Here is an 18,518-nt window from a genome sequence, read left to right on the forward strand (position 1 = left end):
CACTTCTGACCTTTAACATTAGGGGTACCTAATGAGATGGCCGGCGAGGGAGGCGAGGGTGGGGGGGACGGGACGGGACGCTACCTTGTCTGTCGGCGTTGTGCCCGTGGTAGAGGGTCTGCTGACTCTGCCGGATGGCGGCGGTCAGCGGCAGGTCGGTCTGCGTCACCCACTCCTGACTGCCGTTGACCACGGGCTCGGCGCCGCCGGCGTTGGTGGAGGAGGCCAGCGAGTGGCGCTTGGGGACGTCTTTTGTCAGCGTGGCCAGAGACTGCTTGGCCTGCCCAGAGGAAGAAGCAACACGCAGATGTCAACGATGGAGTGCAAACATAAGAAGAACATTGAAGAAATAATATTTATTGAAAAAAAAACAATAATCAACCGGTGGTCCAATTCAAGAGCTGCCTCACTGAAAATTAAATAAAAATAATACAATTTAATACAGATATTTAAAAACTTAAATAATCCCAATCTAATGTTAGGAAAGTAAACTAACAAAACTAAAAAAAAATTAAATTAAGTGAAAAAATAAGAGGACAACAATAAATAATAATAAGATTAATAATATGAAGATAATAAAATCAAACACAATAAAATAAAATAAACTGATCGCCCAAGTCTTGAGCTTGGCTCCATGTTCCCTGCCAGCGCGAGTGCGATAAGCGGTATAAAACAAAATAAAATAAAAAATTCTATTTAGTCCACAACTGACCAGACCATCAACAGCATAACTGCATGTAAAATCACCCATCCATCCATTTTCTCAGCTGCTTATCCTCACAAGGGTCGCGGGAGTGCTGGAGCCAATGAATGCATGTTTTTGGGATGCGCAAGGAAAACGGAGTGCCCGGAGAAAACCCACGCTGGCACGGGGAGAACATGCAACTCCACACAGGCGGGTCCGGGATTGAACCCGGGACCTCAGAACTGTGAGGCCAACGTTTTCCAGCTGTTCCACCGTGCCGCCGGATGTAAAATTAAATGAATAAAATAATATTTACAAAATGAAAAGAATTTTAACCTGCTCTGGACCAAATAAAATTTTGCAGAGAGAAAAATCTTATACTTTCAGAAAATGATACTCTGGACTTAAAATTTTTGATTATGGTAAACCTGTTACAAATTTGCACCGCCTGCACGGAAAGGGTTAATGAAAAAAAAACGAAAAATAAATGCTGTCAAGTCCAGGGTGTACACTGCCATTCGCCCTCAATCAGCCGGGATATGCTGCAGCTCACGAGTCGAAAATGAACGTAAAAAGAAAAAAATGAAGAAATCAAATGACCAGGATAAGCCTCAGCTGTTATTTAGATGAATTATTTGGTTGAACTGCAACCACACGAATAAACACAAACCTCTGTGGCAGTGCCAATCAAACCACTCAACGACTGTTGTGGTGCAATCTCAGCCAGAAACGAGAATCGCCGAAAAGCGCTTAAGTAAGAGGACGCTCGGCGGCGTTCACTCGCCATGGTGAGCTCGGCCTCCAGCTCCTTGATCCTGTTCTCCTTCATGTCCAGCTGAGAGCGCAGGACGTTGGCCTGCTCCGTGGCCTCTTTGGTCTGGCGCCGAAGGTCCCACTTCTCCCTCTCCAGCACGTCCTTCTCCTTGGCCAGCACCCTCACCGCATCCTCGCTCTCCTGCAAGAGGAAGCTTTAAAGCATCTACAACGAGCCGCGTACAACACAGGAACGTGAAGACAAAAATACATAAATAAATAAAAATTGTAAAAAAAAAAAAAAAAAAAAAAAAAGGGTCAAATTGAGCAAAGGCGTTACCTTCCGATGCTGGTCGTAGTTGCGTATGAATTCTCGGAGCTGGTCCTCTCGGCTCTCCAGCGTCGTGTACAGCTGCTGCATCTGGCTCACCAGGTCGCCCTTTTCCCCTTTTAGACGTTTACGGTCGGCTTTCATGGCTGCAACACAGCGTTCGCGGAGTTAGGAGGCGTTTGGCGATCGCCGTTGACCGCCGATAATTGACGCGGAATAATAAACATGTTGAATAGCTGCCGAATGTCAATCAAATGGCAGCATTGTCATTTTTTTTTTTTTTTTTTAAACAGCTCTCAAATTGGATCTCACGAGGTACAAAAGAATCAGCCAAAATGATATTGGCACTGATTAAAGCTGCATTAAAAGACTTTCTCGGGCCATAAATTTCATTCAAACCAGGCTAATGCCAAGATTCACAATAACTGGGCAAAAGGATCTATGCAAACTAATGAAACGATTGCAGGCAGCACGGTTGTTTACCACATCTGCCTCACAATTTTAAGGTTCCAGATTTGAATCCATGCAAGTTAGGTTCCCTGAAAACTCTAAAATGTCCATACTTGTTAACGGTAGTCTATAAATGGTTGATTGCCAAAAACATGCAATATTAATTGGACACTCTAAATTGCCCCTAGGTGTGATTGTGAGTGCGACTCTTTGTCTCAATGTGGCCTGCGATTGGCTGGCAACCAGTTCAGGGTGTACCCCGCCTCCTGCCCGTTGACAGCTGGGATGGGCTCCAGCACTCCCCGTGACCGTTGTGAGGATAAGCGGCTAAGAAAATGGATGGCTGGATGTCTTTTTTTTTTTAACCCATCAGTCAGCAGAGATGGGCACAAGGGGGCACTGTAAACAAGCAGCCGCTGTGGTATCAGAGATTAACATGTGACAAGGCTCAATAAATGAGCACTCGGACATGAGTCTCCCCTGACCCCCCCCCACCCCCCGCCAAAAAAACTCAACCTTCACCGCACGTGTCATGCACCCAGCCGCTCGGCACTCCTCCTGTCAACGCTCGCGTCTCATTCATATTTCACACTCGGCATTCCAAACCCGCTCGGTGATTGTTACACAACAACGTGACAAGCTCACCTGCGAAAGTAACAAACACGGCTGAAAGTGGGCAGCGGCCTCCGGGCTGTATAACGCCTCATCTTAGAAAACAATGCGGCATAATTGCTGCATCATTTTTGCTACCATTAGTACTACATTCAACATACAATAGAAGTGAATAAAGTAGTACTAAAAATAGTCCATAGAGTCGAGGAAGTCCACTGGGTGCCTGCATTTCTTCAACCTACGAATATCATGAATGCGATGCCAGTTATTCATGATGACGGTCACCTTGCACAAAAGAAATTCAAGAAATGCATCGAATTCATCGGAATATTTCATAGAGTCAAGAAGTAGTGAGAGCTGGTGGACTTGTTTTGAATGCAGCTCCCCGACTCGGCCTCTCGATTGCACTCAAGCGGGGCGACCTTGGGTGTAAAACTTTGAATGATGGGCAATGGCTAAAGATTGGAAATGCAGCATGAAATCAGAGCACACTGACAAACAAAACAATAATAATCATTAAATAGGGTTTTTAGTCAAGATACAATTTTAATTTGTTCCAAGACCAGGCTAAAAACTGAGAAGATTTGTATCCCAAATCAGGTTTTCCCATTGAAATGAATGGAAATGCCATTCATCTGTTCCATCCCCCCACCTTCCCAAGGAAAAAAACCCCACAATAAATGTTATGCGTTTCTTAATCATGAAAATAGCATTCTGTAATATGCATCACGTTCTCATATTCCAATTAATTGGATTCTGCCCTGCTCACCATGAGAAGTATAATAAAATTATTCAGTCTTTGTTTGTCTTTATTCTCAGCGACTCAATAAGTTGATTTTTCACAGAGGACGCCTGTTGAGTACGGCGAGATTTTTTGTCTACATGTGCTGCCCAACCTTTTGTACTTAAATTCCCCGGCACACCAATGGCATTTTCCGTTGGATCATTGGTTGGGATGTGTCATAAAATTATAGTATGCCAGTTACTCGGAAACCCACTTACGGGCAGAACAGAAATAAACAGAACTTAAGTCAAGCAGAATGGCTGCTGAGTCAGTGCACGTCATGTCACATGTCATGTCTGGCCACTTTCTCATGATAATCGACACCATGCTGAAGAGAACTAGAAGGAGGGAGATCTGACCTTGCAAGGCCTCCTTGGCACGGTCCAGCTCCTGCTCCTTGTCGCCCAGCTGTACGTGGAGCTCGGCTGCGGACAGCAGGCCCGCGGTGCCTCCTCCCTGCGACTCCTCCTGCAGGTCTTTGCCCAGCATGTCCTTCATTTGCCGCAGAAGGTGCACCTCCTCCTGTAGCTGGGCCACCTCCTCGTGCAACAACACTGTGGGCAAACATAACATGGGAAAGGACTGGATGAACCTTTGGAACCGACTTTATATGCACCATCGCCACCAAAGGCACCGGAGTGGTACAGAATCACCAACCACGTCATTAGTTTTCAATACAAATATTGTAAGGGACATTATTTAGCCTTGGCGGAGTCTCATTTTAGTTTTGGATGGCCATATTTTATAACTGATTGACAACTGTGGGGTGTTGTAGTATATACATGGACCAAAATACTGTCATCGTCTGTCTGTGCCTTTCTGCATGCAATGTGGCAGGCTTTGGATCATGAGCTCTTCTTTGAGATAGATAGACAGACGGACGGACGGACGGACGGACGGACGGACGGACGGACGGACGGACGGACAGACAGACAGACAGACAGACAGACAGACAGACAGACAGATAGACAGACAGACAGACAGACAGACAGACAGACAGACAGACAGACAGACAGACAGACAGACAGACAGATAGATAGATAGATAGATAGATAGATAGATAGATAGATAGATAGATAGATAGATAGATAGATAGACAGACAGACAGACAGACAGACAGACAGACAGACAGACAGACAGACAGACAGACAGACAGACAGACAGACAGACAGACAGACAGATAGATAGATAGATAGATAGATAGATAGATAGATAGATAGATAGATAGATAGATAGATAGATAGATAGATAGATAGATAGATAGATAGATAGATAGATAGATAGATCAGATTTACCCCCGAGTGCTGAATGCTTTCCTTAGTAATAAAAATGCCATCCCAGCCCTCAGGGAAAACTGTCAAGAAAACACGACCAGCAGGACACAGGACTAGGTGGGCACGTTTGACGAGACATGGAAAAGGAAAAAAAAAAAAAAAAAAAAAAAAAACTAGCCTGACAACTTTTCGTACTTTATATGGGACAATAAAGCATCCATTTATTCTTCCACAAAACTGTGCTGGTTCGGTCTATGAATTCCAAAGTTCGTCCAGTGCCACTTAAACTATTAAACTGTAAGAAGGAGGACTGTGCTTTAAGGATACTTATATATATATATATATATATATATAGCAGGCTCACTTCCAAACGCAGCTGCAGAAGCTCTAAAAGACGTAATACATATCAAATGTTTCGAGAACAGTTGATGCGAAACCACAAAAAAAGTGCAAGCAGGAAGTCAGTGTTTAAGTTAGAGGGGCCCGCAGTGAGACCACAAGTGTCCACCGGCGCGGGAGTGACGTGAAGCTCTGCAAGTAAAATCCACTTCCTGGTCTGTTTATCTACAGGATGGCCTTTACTTGCAGAAGGGGAGCCCAGCTGTGTCTTTGAATGTGTGCAGTGTGCAGCTTTTACTTAAAAAAAAAAAAAAAAAAAAGCTGTTTAAAGTCGAGTGGACAACTTAAAAATAAAAATGAAATACAATTAAATACGATGGAAAAGAATTAAAATGAATGACTGGTGCTATAAATACATGGCTGCAGAAAAGTAGTTCCTTTCATTAAGTGGGTGAACGCATAACGAATAATAACACAATTAACGACCACACCAATGTAGAAAGTGAAGAAATTGTGGTGGAGCAACCTATCAAGTGACACCCTTCAAGAAAAATAAATGAAAAAAATTGAAAAGATGTTTCTAAAAAAAAAAACATGGCTTAAGATATGTTGCCACCCATCTTCTAAATTAAAAAAAAAAAAAATCACACTGGACATGTTAATAATCTTATCTGTTCCCAGAAGAAAGTGGATTAGTATTCAAAAAAAAAAAAAAAAAAAATATATATATATATATATATATATATATAAATGCCTAACATTTTTCCAGAAATAAGCAGTCATTCAGCCAATTGTTGGCTTCAACTTGTGAGCAATAATTTGAGATATGATCGCCGAATGATGGTAATGAATTGAACTTGAACTCAGTTCACAACAAGAACCAGTTTGACAAATAGTAAACAATACTTCAAAAAATAAGTTTTAAGGTGTGTATTATCACTCCCATTTGAAGTTTACTGTCAAACCAAACATAAACATAACTTTGCCTTAACATCAGCTAACTTGATGCTAACACGTAATTGGAAGTGTTATGGAAGGGCTAACGAATAGCATTTGTCTCGCTCCATTATGACAGTTTGAACAACCGATAGTTGAACACAAACAGTAGCGCAACATTTGGACCGACAATATAACAATACCAGCAGGCATGTTTTCTTTATCCTCTGCGAAGAATGACTCCTATTGCTATACCTTACTGAGTTGTGACCACAGTCTCCATCTATATCCATATGACTATTATTTGAGAGAGAGAGAGAGATAGAGAGAGAGAGAGAGAGATAGAGAGAGAGAGAGAGAGAGAGAGAGAGAGAGAGAGAGCGAGAGAGAGCAAAAGAGACAGACTGGAACGGATTAATGGCATTCACATTAATTTAAAAAGGTAAAGATGATTCAAGATACGAATGTTTTGATTTACAAGTGCGGTAACTAAATGTAATGAACTCCTAATTCAATGTGTCATCGTTTGTCAACATTAAAGACGAAATCAAAGAAACTCTGACAACGTTAAAGGACCACAATATTTATCGGTGTCAATGTAGCATCCTTGCAGTATGAGAGGCAGCATTTGCAACTGAGCTCATTGGACATTTTTCCAACTGGAGGGAGTGAGATTTTAATCCTCCCCAGTGAGAACAAAGCCACACCACTCGCTGGAGCCTCTGATTTAAAAAGCAATTCAGACGGAGCAAAGCCATTTAAACGCGGCGTTATCAAGCGAGCTCGCGCGCCTCTCATCCTCATCATGCCGCTAAGCTCCTCCTACCGCACCACACGAGTCCGCTCGTTAGGCCGGCCCGTTCAATTAACCTCTCGGCCCGGCTTCTTATTAAAGTGTCCATCAAATCGCCGCTGGCCAGGAGCGGCTCATCGCCGCCTTGCCCTGTGATAAGACCACACAAACACACACACACACGGGTTGAGAGGGAGCAAAGTGGCAAAGTCACGAGCTTCAAGAGAAGAGGTGGAGGGGGGGCAACCATTTTTATTCTGTGGTGTTCTGCTAGCGGTGGGTGATCGAGGTGTTGAAACACTTGAGGACAACATAAATGCTGATGCACCTTCTCTTACATCAAAATAGACAGCATTCGTAGTCACAATACGCGTACACCACATGATCTAACTAAGAATTTATGTCCATTTATGTCAAAAATGTATATTTGAACACATGAATACTTAGAGAAGTTAGTACATGATATGCTGCTGTCCGGGGTATCTCGCAAAGGCGTGATATAATCTACAGTGGCTCGCAAAATATTCAGCGCCCTTGAAACTTTTCCTCTGCTTGTCACGTGAGAGGCACATTCTGTTCCTGGCCGGCGTCGGGCCGAATCTTTGCAATTTCAAAAGCAGCAACTTTTAACATTGCACCGTCAAACATAGCACGCCATTTTCAATACTTGGGAAGAAAAAAAAAACCACTTCAGATGGGTCAATAATTGATAAAAAAATAATAGACACATGAGGGGACCGACCCACAAGGGTTTTTCTTTATGTTATATTATATTTACAGAGAAAACGAAATTTCAGCCTGAAAAATAGTAATTGACCTTTTTTTAATTTGCCATTTTATCGAATATTTGAGTCAAAATTTGGGAGTCTATGCAAATTCAAGACTATTTAAATCAGATATGTGACAACTAAATTACTGCATTTAATGAAAAAAGATCATAAATGCCTTTATTTCTATATCTATAAAGTCTTAGATTGTTATCTAATTAAATATTCTTTCATTTCAATGGTAAACTGTGTTTTGAAAAGAATATAAAACAATATGAAGTTACTTTTATTGCCTAGTGTGACAACCAAATTACTGCATTTAGTGAAAAAAAAATCATAAATGCATCTATTTCTAAATCTATAAAGTCTTAGATTGTCATCTAATCAAATATTTTTTCATTTCTATAGTAAATTGTGTTTTGAAATAAATAAAACAATAGGAAGTTACGTTTATTGCCTGATGTGACAAACATGTACAAACACGGCGTTTTCAACACTTCAGATGGGTTAATAATTGATAAAAAAAAAATAGTAGACCCATGCGGGGACCGAGCAATAAGCGTTTTTTCTTTACATGTACAGTATATATGCCTTTTGTTATACACGTAAAATATTAGTGATTATTTTTGCTGCTGTTCACGTTGACTTCATGAGTGGCGCAACTCAATTGAAAAGTGGAACACCAATTTTATAGTATGTAAGTCACTGTGGTACCAACTATTAGCACAGAAAAAAAATAATTTTGACCTTTTTTTTGCAATTTTATGAAATATTTGAGTCAAAATTTGGGAGTCTATGCAAATTCAAGACTATTTAAATCAGATTTGTGACAACTAAATTACTGCATTTAATGAAAAAAAATCATAAATGCCTTTATTTCTATATCTATAAAGTCTTAGATTGTTAGCTAATTAAATATTCTTTCATTTCAATGGTAAACTGTGTTTTGAAAAGAATATAAAACAATATGAAGTTACTTTTATTGCCCAGTGTGACTGCATTTGGCATACAAGGGACAGATCGTCATATCTGAATCATTTGCTCAATAAAAATCCACACTGAAGGCCTTCTATATATATTTGTGGACTTTTGTTTCGTGTCATTCTAAAGACAGAGTTCTACCTGACAGCCTCCTGCGGATTTTATTGGACAACGGAGGCGGCATCGACCCACACAGTGAGCACTGCGCTGCGGGGCCTTGTAGCAAAGGAGGGCCGCCCAGGCTGGTTTAACGGCTTCAGCCTGCCTCAATCAAACGTGCGAGCGTTCAAAGCGAGGACGCCGATAATGGCTGTCGTCCCTATGCAAAAAAAGAAATACAACAGAATCATCCTGTGCGAACTGCGACTGAGTTGCCTTTACAAGTGCGCTAGGAAAACAGAAATATCTCATTGTGGAGAATTAGGAGTGAAAGCAGTTATAATCAGCCGGATTAGGCTTCCTTTGTCAGTCGCAACGATGATCTGCAAAGACAAACTGAAGGAGGTTTTTGGAGCGTCAATTCATCAGTCACATTTTCCCTGAATTACAACGCGCTTAAAAATAACCAAACGTAATTTTCCCTACATCTAGACGATGGCGTCCACCGCAGAGTCGAATCCCGACTGCAGCGAGCAATAAGCTGAATGCTCCGGCTTGGGCGCAGAATGCTGAAAAGGACTAATGCGCCAATTAGCTGATAAGAGCGGGCGCTTCATCAAACAAACGGGGAAAGTCTTGAAATTGCAGTGATAAGAGGAAGCATCACAAGGACGGTGCACAGCGACCGATTCCTTTTTTCCGCTGGTTTTAGGAAGCGTTACATCAAGTTGGGGACATGGTTACAAAGAGTCGGGCTGAATTTCAACCGACTCAGCTCGGCAGACGTTGCAAGCAGAGCATCAGGATGCCAAGCGCAGATCGCTGTAAGGGATTCGCACGTTTATCACACTCACGCCGGGCACGTCTCCAAGGACGTCACCGCCGGGGGATGACGACAACGCGCGGCCAACACAGTCCAGGAGAACACACCTCACGCCGCTGCCCAGCCGAGACGAGCGGTCGCGCCGTCACAGCGGCGAGGCGACGTTCAACGCTTTGTTGGATTTAGTGGGGGAACATTACATTGGGTAGCTACGTCATAAATTTAGGATGCTTCTGATAATGCGGTTTGTGTCCTTACGCCGCCCGGCCAACCGCATCAAGCCGCTTTCATGAAACTCAAGGACACGAAACGATAAAAGAATAGTAGTTAAAATCACACAGGAGTTGCATTGACAAATATAAAACCTAAACTAGCTTTATTTCTTATGGGGGGAAAAAAAGATTTTTTTCATTTATAGGTGGTGGCGGCACGGTGAATCAGCTGGTAAAGCGTTGGCCTCATATTTCTGAGGTCCCAGGTTCAATCCCAGACCCGCCTGCGTGGAGTTTGCATGTTTTCCCCGTGCCTGCGTGGATTTCCTCCGGGCACTCCGGTCTGCCCCCCCCCCCCCCCAACCCCCCATATTCCAAAAACATGCAACATTAATTGGACACTAAACTGCCCCAAAGTGTGATTGGGAGTGCGGCTGTTGTTTGTCTCCATGTGCCCTGCGATTGGCTGGCAACCAGTTCATGGTGTACCCCGCCTCCTGGCCGTTGACAGCCGCGACCCTAGTGAGGATAAGGGGCAAAGAAAATGAATGGATGGATACTTGGGATTGCAAAAAAACGCTTACTTTAATAACCGGTTTTAACTGAACAGCTGTAGCAAAAAAACGATTAACCGGTTTTAAAACCGGTACCATTGTGGTGTTTACATAATTCACCTGCGGGACCTCGAGTTGTAGTGCGGGGTTCCACATGGACTGTTTTTGTTGTTGCTCTTCAGGAGTAACGAGTTCACAGATTTCTCCCCGTTATGCGAGTAGTGTTTTGATGTCTGCCAATAAAACAAGTTTTGTTCCTGTGTCCGACACTCCGCCTCCGACTCCTTTTCTCCGGCGCTACACCATCGATTGTTAATTTACTCCGCGGTAATGGGGTAGTTTGTATACAATATTGACAAACAAGCTTGTTGAATGTGGCTTTCAACAACGCACTCGTGTAAGTTAAATTTTTGTTATTTTTTTTGTAAAAATGTTTTAATGTTAACATTCTTCTTTCTGACTTTCAGAAAGGGCATGAAAGTATACAGAGTTTCCTCGATGCCATGTTTGATGTTTCTTTGATTTAACTGAATGTTCTTTTGAGTCCAACTTTACTCTAACAGCGAAACTTGAAAAAAGTGGAAATTATGTTGAAAAAATAGCGCAATGTGTAGTACCGGAACTGGAAGAAATGATTGGAAATTTTAACCGATTTCCAAAGTCCGATTACGGTTTTGGGTTTTGAAAAACCGAAAACCGGTTAGAACCGGTTATTTGTAACCGGTTGCAATCCCTAATGGATACTACAGTTGGTTTCATATTGAGGAGATACGATTGGATTTCGATGGCTAAATCTGTAGCCGCTGCGCAAAAACACGCTGAAAAGTTTGGCAGTGGACTTAGTTGTGCTTTTCTGAGTTGATTACTTAATCGTTAGACTAAGCCTCGGTGCTCATCGCATTGCCCTGGAGAGAAATGTTTCTTGTGAAGATGCTGGCCGACACCGTGGAGATGAAGCGCCGATTCCAGGCTCGTCTACAAAGTGCCCCAGAGTGAGGCATGGACATCCGCCGTGGCCCCCAAATTCCAATGTTGTGCAGGGATTTTGGTAGTATTTTCAAATCATAAACCCGGCGTCCTTTTTAACCTCATGAACAGCATCTTTAACATTCCCCAAGCCACTTCCTTTGAAGCTTCCACTCCAAATTGTGAGCCATTTCTCCAATTTTGAAACCACTTTCAGAGCACGTACGTATTTCACCCCCTTCCCACGACTCGTCAATCACTGTCACATTCCGTCACTTCCTCTGCTGTTTTTGATCAGTTTGAGAGTTTCTGTTCAAATTAAACTCCCACGCTTGCCTTTGAATGTTATTCCTCCTCATGTTTTTTTTTCTTTTTAAAAGAAATCAAGGACCCTATTGGACTTGGTGTTCAATTTATTACAAGCAGCACCCTTGCTAAATGTGATGTCTTAAATAACCCTTAACGCATTCATGGGCAGGGTGGCAATTTTTTGCCTTATTGAGATAAAAGTCTCCTAACAGGCCACAATCAAGGAAATAACACTTCTTTTGGGACGCTGCCCGCGAGGGGGTACTTGGGTTTTCTTAGTAGATCGTCCCAAAAACCAGAATCAGAATCAGATTAAAACACTTAAATATTTTGATATACTGAAGGATATAATGCGTGAAAATCATGATGTCCCAAAAATGGGACGCTGCCCACGAATGGGTTAATAAATATTTTTTAAAAATAGTAAAAAAAAAAAAATAGCATCCATGCTACAGTTTTAATTTGAAATCTTTTTTATTTAAAAAATACTGGAAAAAATTGTACTCGGACAACTGGAGTCTTTTTACATAGAACCCACAAGGTTTTGAAATTTGTTTTTTTAGCCACTCCTGTGAAGACAATCAGCACTTGTATGAGTTTTTAATGATTTGATTTTAGCTATTGACAGCTGGGGACTCACTAACTAACCAACTAATTTGTAACACTTTACCAACTAAGTAAGTAAGTAAATAGGTAATTAAAAACAAAGGAACAAACCAGCTTAAAAAAAAAACCTGACCGACTGTGACTAAATTAATTAATAATAAAACTTACTTATATGCTTCCAAGCTATTCCAAACAACCAAGCGAGCAGCCTGCCAACTAACTAACTCTATTTTCCAAGAAATAAAAAGCATCTATACAAAATACCAAACCTGCAACGCCCGTTCCATGAGCAAATAAGTAGATGTTACGCACATGGACCGTTATTACGTGTCCTCCGCTAAGTGTATGTTCAAAGTCCAAGTCCCCTTTTTAATACTGGTAAGCAGCAAAGGATTATTATTCACACAGAGAATTAAAATGCCTATGACAGAGATAAGCTCTGCGGAGAATGATAGAAGCATACAATACACGGCTTTAAATATTAACTAAAGAGTTGTCAAAACGGCACAATGGTCACAGTGATCGGCACAGTGAGGGACATCATCAAGGTTATTTGTACGTGCTTCGCCGGCTAATGAGCATTCGCTACCATGCATAACACAAGCCCTTCAATTTTATCACAGAGACGACTTAAAATATTAATATTAACAAAAAGTCCAAAAGAAACAATGGTGCGGCGCTATCTTCGGATACTCCATTGACGTCACTTTCGCAAGAACACTGCGGGTGTGATGATACCGTCTGCTTTTTTTTCTCCTTTTGCTTTTCCTCTCTCTCTTATTGTGCAATCTGGCCTTTTGATATTCATCTGGAATTCGAAGCTGTGACTGGAGATCAACCCCAACAGAAAAAAACACAACTGGGATATAAACTTTAAGCCCAAAATTTAAATCGTATCAAATAATTAAATAGAAACTAATGATCAATATAAATTCACAATCATTCACGCCGTGGCCAAGTTTTAGTGACTGTAATAAGATATGTTGGAGATGTAACGCTGACGATGAACCAATCATATGTAATTGTGATGATCTGAGCGCTCCCGGTGCTGCAAAGTCTCTTTGTGAGTAATGCGCATGCGCGTATATTAATGTTTATTTTTTAGAATTCCGGCCAATCTGAAACATCCCCATCCATGGTTCAACAAGTGCCATTCGACAACTTGTCGCCGAGTGTTCATGTTCGCTATGGACGTCTCAGGAAGGCGAACACAGCGAACGTACATACTGTATATGTGTATATCTTTTTAGCAACTTTTCTTTTAAGGTTAGGTTATAACCTATGTTAGCTCCCTCTATGTAGAAGAAGGGGAACAATGAGACCAGGAGATTTCCCAGTAAGCGTCTAATACGTACCCAGAGTTAGTAACGCATGCGCATTCATCACAAGGAGGCTTTTCAGCATGGGGGAGCGCTCAGACCGTCACAGTAATAAAACAAACTAACCAAGCAAACCGAACAGCTAGTACGCCTTTAATCTATCCAAGTAACTAACTGAGAAACGAACTAAAGCTCCTACAATACAACAGCAACGATGATGACATTAATGCATGCAACCATTCTCAATACCGGTTATCCTAGTTAGGGTCAGAGGGTGCTGGACCCTATCCCAGCTGACTTTGGGCGAGACGCCAACCACACCTTGAACTGGTTGCCAGTCAAGTCAGTCAGTCAGTCAGTCAGTCACATGGCATATATAGAAGCAGACAACCATTCACACTCACGTCGCTGAGTGGGAACCGAACCCAGGCTGCCCGCGCCAAACTCAGGCGAGGGCACCAGCACACCATCAGTGACCATGATAATAATGATAATAGCATGAATGCACACAAGATTCAATCGATGGTACAAATATGCAAATGCGATCAAACACATAAAGTATAGCATCGGTTTGTGCAGGTGTGCCTAATGATGTGACCTGTGTGGCATGTATGTCGAGGTGGATATATATATATATATATATATATATATCTATATATATATATAGATATATATATATATGTGTATATATATCTGCTCCAACACAAACTATGCGAGCGTGCTTATGCCTGCTCCTGTCCACACGAGACACATACCACCGGACTCGTGCACGCTTTGCTTACATTCTACTGTGCCAGATTGACAGATAAGCACGTCGTCCATTGACACACGGCCTATCTGGGTCGGCCGGCGTACGACGACGAGGAGGTGGAAGCGATCTCAACTGCGCAAAACCCATCTAGAATATTCCCATTAGAAGCCTCAGGATGTGATCAAGAATGCATGTAAATATAAAGCTGTAGAATAGATGCTAAAATATGTAATCAAATATACAAGCATATGTTTCATACTACTTGTACAGTTGGGAATGACTTTTTCCAGCATCACCATGCAATTTAAGCAATACGATTCAATATGTCACAAAGGCGCAAATTCATTTTTCCAAGCAGATTTTGCACACTACCTATAAAAAGCCACTTGGTGACTACGGGGGGGGGAAGAAACCAATTGTGACCACTAGTTTCGCTCTTCCTTCAAATGTCTTTAAAGGGTAAGTAGTTTTACTTTTTTAAAAATCTGGCTTGCCTATGATACAACTTCTGTTTACAAATGTTGCTTATAAAAATGCCCCTGCACTTTTTGCTGCCATTCAGCTAACAATTTTTGACCGTCTTTCTTTGTTTCTTATCAATATGTTTATGTTACACTGAGAGTGCTGGCCTCACAGTTCTGAGGACCCGGGTTCAACGTGGATGGATGTGTATTTAAAATAGAAATCATCATATAACTGAACAAAATAAAATGCAGTGGACATTAAATTTACATAAATAGAAAAATAATTAGTGGCATGGTGGAGCAGTTGGAAAGCGTTAACTTCACAGTTCTTAGGTCTCGGGTTCAATCCCGGACCCGCTTGTGTGGAGTTTGCATGTTCTCCCCATGCCTGTGTGGAGGGATATATATTTAAAATATAAATATTCATACAACTGAAAAAAATAAACTGCGGTGAACATTAAATTTACATAAATATAAAAACAATATATGAATGCATATTTTATTAAAATATTTTTTCAATATATGTAAATCACAAAGTAGTATGTGTTTTCTATAATCCTAAAATAATAATTCATGTTTTAGACATAAAATGTACATTATATTCATATTAAATCATGATAATAGCACAATAAAAAAATACAATAAGGTACTGCAATTATCCCCCCCCCCAATTAGCACCCTTTATATACTCAAAGCATTTGCTTTTTCACGTTGTTTTTTACTCATTTTAAAATTTTGGATTGAAATAAATCCTTTGGAGATAAATGTTTAGCTTCGCTTTCCTTTTCCTTTCCTCACGATCAGAGAAGCAAAAGCTACTGCTAAGGTCATGTAAACTCATTTCCATAAGCGTGACATTAGCCACCACGATATCTTGCTCTCAAATTGCAACGCAGTAGTTTCACTTAAACGGTAATAACACAGTATTAGTATGAGACTGCGGAATACAAACAATGACATAGTGAACTTGAACCCGCTCGAGCCTTGGGTCACATACACGCTCACACAGATTAACAGCAACAACAAAAAGTCTGGACCTTGTGTGTGAGTCACTCACCAGTCTTCCCCTCCTCCCTGTCAGACCTCATGGCCTCGTTGGCCCTGGCTCGACTCGGCTCCACTGTCAGGCCCGTCTGTGCGAGTGATCATAGCAAGTGGAACACACACGCGCGCACACGGATCAACACGTTTAACACACACAACATACGCGGCCCGTGTGAGAGTCCTCGACCGCCGAGGCCCCGCCCCTGAACAGACCAGGTAACCAGGAAGCGGTCCCCTGAGATAGTCTCGCTCTCGTTCTGCGCCTGTTCGGAGGGACACACCCAGCAAGTGGCACTCCCCCCATCTCCTGTGTGAGCACAAGGAGAAGGAGGAGTCGGAGTCGGGGTGAGGGGATTGCACCTGAGGACCCAGGTGACAACGAGCCAGGTGAGTCAGAGGCACGCTGATGCCACCTGCTGGCCGACTACCACGGTATGGAACAATGGAACCTTTCACACTGTTTACAAAAGACATGGGTGTTACATTTCTGTCATGGATTTCAGTAATGGGAAGGGAAGTATGACCCAGCACTCTTCCAGGTTTGGAGGTAATATCACAGCCGTAACAGAGGCGGAGTTGTGCCTGAAGCCTTTTTTAGTCTGTAAAAGCAAACATTTCCCCACATTCTTCCGTGTCGCTCTTTTGTCGAGGAGGCAGAAGAGGGAGAGAAAGTGCAACTGGCAAGTTTTCCTGCTTGTATCAGAGGAGTAACAGAGGCATTTCTTAGGTCAAAACATTCATATTCTGTTATGATTTAGGGGTTGAATGACCCCGAAATTTTTTTTCATAGCTGAGTCGTCTTCGACTAGTCAATTAAAGTGTTTTCAGTTCCCAACATGCTGTGCGCACCTCCAAAAAGAAGCTTTGTCACCCAGTTAGTTTGTCATGCTTCATTGCACAGGCCCCACCCCCTGACTCATTCATCCAATAATATTCAGACAAACTCATCCCTTCATGGCCGGACTTGTACGGTACGAAATTAGCAGAGTGCTACTCCCTCTAAAGGACCTCAAAATCAAAGCATAGGAAAGCAGAATGTAAGTGAAAAACAACTAAACTCCAAATCGGCTATGTCACGAACCTCCGGTGCGGGGCTGTACTCAAATGCAGGACTCCAAGACGAGGACATGATGTTAGGCATAGTTTTATTCAAAGCTAGTCACACACGGTGTAAGCAGTCCGAGAATGCAGGGGTACAGAAACGCTAAGCAAAGGCATGATCCAAAAATGTGTAGCGAGGTCTTACTAGGAGATAAACTATGAACACGGACTTGACTAAGGAACAAACTAAGACAGGACTAAACTAAGGTGGTACAGAAACACTGTGATGAGGATAGCTCAGCACTCCACTATTTTCAGTGTGGAGGTTCCTACTGTCAGCACATGCAACTCACTAACTCAGGGCAGAACGCACAATAAACTGGAAAATGCCAGTGACCAAAACTCCAACTTAAATTTACCATCTAATTACAGTCCCAATGTGAAACAGCTGTGAGCGGTGACAGGTGTCACTGGCCAGAACAGTGGCCACACCCCTCTTGGCCGTGGTCCAACCTGGCTCATGACAGACTATGACCTCCACAGACAAAGTCTTTGTAATTTTGAGCAAGATGTAAACAGGGCAAGACAGCAACACTTTTCGGATATCCTTAGTAAGAACTTCAACAATACTCGCAATACAATACTCGCACTCTATTTGCTGTGGTTGATAAGATACCTGAAGGCAAAAAAAAAAAAAGATAGCTCCAGAACTAACATCTGAAAATCCATTTATTTTGCTTGGTATTTTAGGTAAAATATCCACACAAATCAGCAAAATGATCAAATGTTACTACGTACATCTGAAACCACCCAAGGAAAACGCTATTATCACGTCAGAATTTGATACTGTTGACCAAGAAACTAGAGAAAATGGTTCAGCAGCTGAAACCATCAACGAGCAGTCTTGATTCAATACCGTCTGACTTTTTCAAAGCTATTACAAAGTCTGATTTGCAGCAAATAATCGATTGCTCATTTCAGTCTGGCGAGTTTCCTAAAGCTTTTAAAGTAGCTGCCGTGAAGCAAGCCTCTTCTAAAAAACAGAATGCCTTAGAAAGCAATAGACCCATCTCGAATCTCCCTTTCACAGCCAAGATTATTGAAAAAGCTATTTTCAATCAACCCTGCAATTTCTTGAACTTAAATATAATTTTTGACAAATTTCAATCGGGATTCTGAACTAATCACAGTAAAGAATCTGATCTTATCAAAGTGCTAAATGATATAGGGTTGAATACTGACTTGGGAGAGGTGTCAATTCTTGTCTTGTTGGATCTCAGTGTTGCTTTCATATGGTAGATCATAAGATACTTCTGAAGGGGTTGGAAACGAGGGTAGGAGTAAATGGAACGGTCCTTTCATGGTTCAGGCCCAACCTGGAAAAAAAATATTTTGTGACCTTTGGAAGTGTTCAATCTGATTGAATGGCAATGACCTATGGGGTCCTTCAAGGGTCAGTTATTGGACCCCTCCTGTTCAGCCTGTACATTCTACCCTTGGGCCAAATTCTTCAGAACTTTGATTTTGACAATCATAGCTATGTAGATGACACACAGTTATATTTAGTAGCAGTGTCTCCTGGTGACTGCAGTTCAATTGAGAAATTGTGTCACTGTCTAAAACTG

At 41.9% G+C, this 18,518-nt stretch overlaps 1 protein-coding gene across 2 annotated transcripts in view; it reads right to left on the reverse strand.

Moving 5' to 3' along the window:
• The window catches only part of LOC133507329 (kazrin-like), a 110,327-nt gene that overhangs the window by 4,549 nt on the left and 87,260 nt on the right, over window positions 1–18,518 (reverse strand). For both annotated transcript variants that reach the window (XM_061832255.1, XM_061832256.1), the window contains exons 7-10: window positions 3,975–4,169; window positions 1,779–1,915; window positions 1,470–1,640; window positions 85–280 (exon numbers count right to left, since the gene is read on the reverse strand). In XM_061832255.1, coding sequence (XP_061688239.1) covers window positions 85–280; window positions 1,470–1,640; window positions 1,779–1,915; window positions 3,975–4,169 — 699 coding nt within the window. The remainder of the gene's footprint in view (window positions 1–84; window positions 281–1,469; window positions 1,641–1,778; window positions 1,916–3,974; window positions 4,170–18,518) is intronic.

The sequence above is a fragment of the Syngnathoides biaculeatus genome, chromosome 10 (genome assembly GCF_019802595.1).
Source record: "Syngnathoides biaculeatus isolate LvHL_M chromosome 10, ASM1980259v1, whole genome shotgun sequence".
Taxonomy (NCBI): Eukaryota; Metazoa; Chordata; class Actinopteri; order Syngnathiformes; family Syngnathidae; genus Syngnathoides; species Syngnathoides biaculeatus.